This window comes from Gymnoscopelus microlampas, assembly GCF_963454915.1.
Source record: "Gymnoscopelus microlampas genome assembly, chromosome: 12".
NCBI classification, from domain to species: domain Eukaryota; kingdom Metazoa; phylum Chordata; class Actinopteri; order Myctophiformes; family Myctophidae; genus Gymnoscopelus; species Gymnoscopelus microlampas.
This window is the reverse complement of record NC_139949.1, coordinates 923,034-930,000: the sequence shown is the minus strand read 5'-3', so window position 1 is coordinate 930,000 and position 6,967 is coordinate 923,034. Positions and strand designations below refer to the sequence as shown.

Below are 6,967 nucleotides of genomic sequence, written 5' to 3'. Positions count from 1 at the left end.
ATACAAAAAGCAAAGAAAAGTTTACAAAGATCATGAAAATGAAGATAAAATACTATAGAGTACTGAAGCCCTGATGTCACTCCCACTAATCCTATGGGTGACGGGCCACAGCGTTATTTCTTGTTTGTTTGATTGATTGATTGATTTATTGATTGATTGATTGATTGATTGATTGAATACTTAATTAACAGTATTCAATCACAGAAAGTACAGTTCTATACAAAATTATGCTAAAAGGATTCAACCCAAGAAGGCACTATGGCTTGTTTCCATTGGGGTACTGTGTATACAATTCATCGAAACATTTAATGACAGACAAATATACAATACTATGCAAAAACATCATATAAACGAGTAGTAATCAAAAATAAAAAATGTACTGTAAACAGTTCGGGGGGGGGGGGGGGGGGGGGGGGGGGCATTTCTGGTGATAGGCTTGGACTTTTTACAGGGGCCAGTTTCGAATTGCAGCAGCATTCCATATTTTAGTGGCATAGCACTAGAACAAATTTAACCTTGTTTGAGCCAAATCTGGGTTGAACGTGATTTGTGGAGCCCCCTCTGGTGTTGCGTTTGTGGACATCTTTGACGTTTTTGAAGTAGTTTGACTGTCAGGTACATGGGTGGCTTTGTGGTGTAGTGTATCTTGTTGACCAGGCCCATTGCAAGTTGCTGTACTCTGTCCTCTACCCTGAGCCATCCCACCCGAGCAAAATGAGCAGGGGTTAAGGCCAAGCAGTAGTTGCAGATGTAAGGACAAGCAGTAGCCTGACCAGATTGCTTTGTAGTGCGGGCCACTAAGTCCATTTTTATGTTACAATAGTTCACTTTGTGATACAAGCGCCAAATTTGGCATGAACAATGCCTAGGACCTACTTTTGCAGAAAAGCCCGTTAGCCACACAAAAAAAAACAATATGGCTGCCATTTTCCAAAATGGCTGCTGGCGAAAGACATTTTATGTGTATTTTGACCTGGATTGTGATTGGATTTAGATTATTTTGGTATTAACATATAGTTTTGACTCCCCCCGCCCCCTCCCCCCGTTAGCTACGCGAAAAAAAAACAATATGGCTGCCATTTTCCAAAATGGCTTCAGGCAAAAGGCATTTTATGTATGTGTATTTTGACCTGGATTGTGATTGGATTATCCAATTTTGATTATTTTGGCATCAGAATATAGTTTTGACTCCCCCCGCCCCCTCCCCCCGTTAGCCACGCAAAAAAAAAACAATATGGCTGCCACTTTCCAAAATGGCTGCTGGGGAAAGACTGTGTATTTTGACCTGGATTGTGATTGGATTTTGATTATTTTGGTATCAACATATGAGTACCCCCCCCCCCCCCCCATGTCTGGATCACAAATTGTTCTAATCGCCACATTTGCAGGCACTCAGCTGTGTGCACTGAACGCCAAAGCGGTAGCACTTGCATCTACCACGACGTTCAGTCTTGCACCGGCTTTTGTCAGTTGTTCACAAATCTGGGCAATTGTAGAGTGTCATCCACGCTACTTGCCAAATGTCATCTTCTGCTCGCCATCCCCAGCTGGCAGGGCTCTCTGTATGCATTTGACATACAGTTGCCTGGCTTCAGACACGGGCAACTTGATAAGTGGCATGCTTCACATGATGTGCAAGAGATGCCCTTGTAGGTGGAATGGCATCATAGGACCTCTGCTTCCATGCAAACAGGTAAAATCTTGCATCATCAACTCCATCAGCAGTGCTGTTCTTGTCATGCACTGTTACTGGTGGGTATTGACTGAGCTTCTGGAAGACATGAGACACTTCAGGCCACACTTGCCGGGTTTCTGTCTTTTTGCCTTTTCCCACGAAAGGCTGACACGACATCACATCCAGTGAAAGTGTAAAAGAAAGGATGCCAATGGATTTTTCAGGGCCAAGATTCTTCACTAAATCCTGAACTGGTAACCAACAACAATACAATACAGTACAGTGCTGTTCAATAACAATACAGTACAGTACAGTACAGTACAGTACAGTACAGTACAGTACAGTACAGTACAGTACAGTACAGTACAGTACAGTACAATACAGTACAGCACTGTGCTGTGCTGTACAATAGCAAAACAGTATAGTACTGTGCTGTACAATACAATAACAGAACAGTACAGTACAGTATAGTACAATACAGTACAGCACTGTGCTGTGCTGTACAATAGCAAAACAGTATAGTACTGTGCTGTACAATACAATAACAGAACAGTACAGTACAGTACAGTACAATACAGTACAGCACTGTGCTGTGCTGTACAATAGCAAAACAGTATAGTACTGTGCTGTACAATACAATAACAGAACAGTACAGTACAGTATAGTAAAGTACAGTGCTGTACAATAACAGTACAGTACAGTACAGTACAGTACAGTACAGTACAGTACAGTACAGTACAGTACAGTACAGTACAGTGCTGTTCAATAACAGTACAGTACAGTACAGTACAGTGCTGTTCAATAACAGTACAGTACAGTACAGTACAGTGCTGTTCAATAACAGTACAGTACAGTACAGTACAGTACAGTACAGTGCTGTTCAATAACAGTACAGTACAGTACAGTACAGTACAGTACAGTACAGTACAGTACAGTGCTGTTCAATAACAGTACAGTACAGTACAGTACAGTACAGTACAATATAGTACAGTACAGTACAGTGCTGTTCAATAACAGTACAGTACAGTACAGTACAGTACAGTACAGTACAGTACAGTACAGTACAGTACAGTGCTGTTCAATAACAGTACAGTACAGTACAGTACAGTACAGTGCTGTTCAATAACAGTACAGTACAGTACAGTACAGTGCTGTTCAATAACAGTACAGTACAGTACAGTACAGTACAGTGCTGTTCAATAACATTACAGTACAGTACAGTACAGTACAATATAGTACAGTACAGTACAGTGCTGTTCAATAACAGTACAGTACAGTACAGTACAGTACAGTACAGTACAGTGCTGTTCAATAACAGTACAGTACAGTACAGTACAGTACAGTACAGTACAGTACAGTACAGTACAGTACAGTACAGTACAGTACAGTACAGTACAATAACAGTACAGTACTGTTTTGTGTTAGTTTGTCCTGTTTTAAGTGGTTACTTAGTTTTTACTTTACTGTTGTGTTCGTTTTATTTTGTTGTAACGTTTCCTGTCTTGTCTCATTACCTTGTGATTAGTTTTATTTCTCCACCTGTGTCCCGTTAGTCCCTTAGCTCAATGGTGCGCATTCTGCGCCTTTTTACACCAAGTACACCCTCAGAAAACATTTGGATTATCCAATCACAATACAGGTAAAAAAAACACATAAAATGTCTTTCGCCGGCAGCCATTTTGGAAAATGGCAGTCATATATATATTTTTTGCATGGCTAACGGGGGGAGGGGGTGGGGGGGAGTCAAAACTATGTTCTGATGCCAAAATAATCAAAATTGGATTATCCAATCACAATCCAGGTCAAAAACCACATAGCATGTCTTTCGCCGGCAGCCATTTTGGAAAATGGCAGCCATATTGTTTTTTTTTGGGTGGCTAACGGGCTTTTGTGAACAAGTAGGTCCAGAAGAAACTTTGTGGAAAATTTGGCGCTTGTATCACAAAGTGAAGTATCGTGTCACTAACAGCCCCTACTATTGGGATGTCTGGACTGAGTCTGGAGCCTTGTTTTTAAGGCCTTTGTGGTGCTATGGTACCATGGGCATGGGGTGCATGCATAGTCGAAGTGACATTGGATGAGTGCTCCTGCTAGAGTCCTCAATGTATTCCTACTGACCAATGAGGAGATCCAGTAAAAAAAATCTTGTTCTTTGGTTGACTTTCTTTGGTTGAGATTTGCCTCTAAAATACAACTCAGGTAATGTTGCGAAGTCTGACAGCATAGAATCTCTCCTAGACGGCTATAAACAGATTCCTAACATACCTAGCTCTGACATCAGAAAACCCCTCCTGGAAAATCCACATATGGAGATAACCGAAACATCCAGGATGGACATCATAGTCCCATGTGGGCATAACTGACATAGCCCGCTCCATATATGGATATGCCTGACACTACCTGACATCACCTATACAAGCTCATAGCAGCTTGTACATCTGCTATTTTTGAAAATATCGCCCATTGCACATAATGGACGAGCCCGCAACTGGTTTAAAATGTTTTTTTGAGAAATAGAGACATTTAAAAAAATAGTGAATACAACATGTCTACAAGCTTTGTTGTCATGGTTACCCGGCCACTATAATCCGACATTGTGGACTCCATATTTGGGCACGTCCGACCCGGGATGCCATATATGGGTCATGGCTGGCTCGTCGTGACCTCATCGGGAGATGATGACGAGAGTGTTCCACCAGACAATACAGTATATAACCAGCTACAAACTGCCAGTAGTTTGATTCGAGCAGAGTTTTTGTCGGTAGCTATTTGAGAGTCTAAAGTAAATAATCTTCAGTTCATCAGAGTGAGCTTTCCTCCAGACTAGCAGAGTTGTGAGGACATATACAACATAAGAAGAGTGACCAGACCAGGAGGTTATAACATGGCCGACAAGCTGGCCGCCCTGGGCAAAGTCCTGGTGCGTCGGCGGGTGCTGGACAGCGCCGATGAGGAGACCAACTTCGCCCGCTGCCTGTCTACGCTGGCCCTCATCTCCATGGGTGTGGGCTCCACGCTGGGGGCCGGCGTCTACGTGCTGGCCGGAGAGGTGGCGCAGAAAGCGGGGCCCGCCATCGTCATCTCCTTCCTCTTGGCTGCCGTCACCTCGGTGCTGGCGGGGCTGTGCTACGCAGAGTTTGGCGCCCGCGTGGGCAAGACGGGCTCGGCGTACCTGTACAGCTACGTGACGGTGGGAGAGATCTGGGCCTTCATCACGGGCTGGAGCCTGGTTCTGTCCTATTTGATCGCTGCCGCCGCCGTGGCCAAGGGCTGGGCCTCCACCTTTGACGACCTGGTGGATCAAAAGATCTCGGGCTTCTTCAAAGCCAACATGGAGATTAAGGTCCCCGGCAACGTCTTTGCAGAATACCCCGACTTCTTCGTCCTCTTGCTGCTGCTGCTGCTTACCGCTGTGCTGGCATTCGGTGTGAAGGAGTCTTCGATGGTCAACAGGGTCTTTACGGTCATCAACCTGTTGGTTTTGGGCTTCTCCATAATTTTTGGCTTTGTCAAGGGGAACCCGGCCAATTGGAATCTATCATTGGAGGACTTCCAAGGTTTCGTGAACTCCACAGAGAGCAGCAAGACTGTTGAAGAACACTTTGGCGTGGGCGGATTCGCTCCTTTCGGCCTGGCCGGCATTCTGTCCGCTGCCGCCACCTGCTTCTTTGCCTTTGTGGGCTTCGACACCATTGCCACCATGAGCGAAGAAGCCAAGAACCCGCGGCGCGCCATCCCCGTGGCCATCATGGTCACGCTGCTCATCTGCTTCTTTGCCTACTTCGGTGTGTCGTCGGCACTCACCTTCATGATGCCTTACTACCAGATCAACGCCCAGAGCCCCCTGCCGGTGGCCTTCGGCCATGTGGGCTGGTACTGGGCCCGATACGCCGTGGCCGTGGGCTCTCTGTGTGCCCTCACCACCAGCCTGCTGGGCTGCATGTTCCCCATGCCCAGGGTGATCTACGCCATGGCTGAGGATGGCCTACTGTTCCGCTCTCTGTCCAAGATCAATGGCAAAACCAAGACCCCCCTCCTGGCCACCCTAGTGTCTGGCGGCGTGGCCGCCGTGATGGGCTTACTGTTCGACCTGGGGCCGCTGGTGGACCTGTCGGTCATTGGGACGCTGTGGTCCTACACCCTGGTGGCCGTCTGCGTGGTCATCCTCAGGTACCAGCCGGAGGAGGAGGAGCAGGTAGGAGGAGGGGATCAGAAGGAGAACCAGCCAGAGGAAGAGGAGGAGAGCTTCACCCTCAAGCTGCTGCTGTTACCCAGCAGGAAGACGCCCACGCGGACCTCAGGCACCATCGTGTACGCCGCCACCATTGTGGCGTCGGTGCTGATCACCGTGCTGTGCGCCGTGCTCCCGGACGTCCCCGAGCTGCTGTCTGCCGGCGCCGGCGTGCTGTCGGCGTGCGTGATCCTAGCGTTGCTCTGCCTGGCGTGCGTGGCCGTCATCTGGAGGCAGCCGCAGAGCGCCAAAGCGCTCAGCTTCAAGGTTCCTCTGCTGCCCGCCGTGCCGCTGCTCAGCGTCCTGGCCAACGTTTACCTCATGATGCAGCTGGACTGGATCACCTGGAGCGGGTTCGCCATCTGGATGGCCCTGGGCTTTGCCATCTACTTCCTGTACGGGATCAGGAACAGCAGCGAGGCGGCAGGCGTACACTCTGCACACAAAAAGGAGCCGGAGAGCCAGAGCAACAAGAGTCCCCTGTACAAGGGGGGTGGCCCCAACGACAGTGACCTGGAGGGTCTCGTTGGCGGTGTGTAGGATGAGAGTGGTTCCATTTGTATACTCTCGGAGTTATAGACCTGTACGGGTCCATTTGGTTCCATTTGAGTTACAGACCTGTAAGGGTCCATTTGGACACCTGGTGGTCCAAAAAAAAAAGCACCAATGTTTACTAGTGAACATCACCTCACGGTCAAACATTTAATGGACTGGTGATGTATATGGATATAAACAGTATAAACAGAAATATGCACTGAAATAAACACAAATAAATCATTAGCACCAGAAAGAGACAACCTGGGGTTCCATCAGCTGTCACCAAAGGCCAGGGAGAAGAAATCAGTCTTTCATAGAGGTTTAAAAGTAGCAATGGACTGGGCAGCTCTGAGGTGTACGGGCACATTTTTCCAGAGCCTGGGGTGGGGAGCAAGGCTCGGTCACCCCTGGTTTTTAGTCTGTGTAGCAGTAGTGGCTGAGACCCTCTGCCTGATTACCAAAAAGCCTAATATCTCCCCCGACCAAGGGGAATTCCCCTTCCCGATCCAAAGTCCTTCTAAATC

The 6,967-nt window shown here is 47.3% G+C and overlaps 1 protein-coding gene across 1 annotated transcript; it reads left to right on the top strand.

Moving 5' to 3' along the window:
- Positions 1–4,559: 4,559 nt before the first annotated feature.
- On the top strand, positions 4,560–6,446 carry LOC311056772 (high affinity cationic amino acid transporter 1-like; the record flags this gene model as incomplete). Its single annotated transcript, XM_084073578.1, has 1 exon — positions 4,560–6,446. One exon carries the CDS (start codon positions 4,560–4,562, stop codon positions 6,444–6,446), a length of 1,887 nt encoding a protein of 628 aa, XP_083929704.1.
- Between the last annotated feature and the right edge of the window lie 521 nt (positions 6,447–6,967).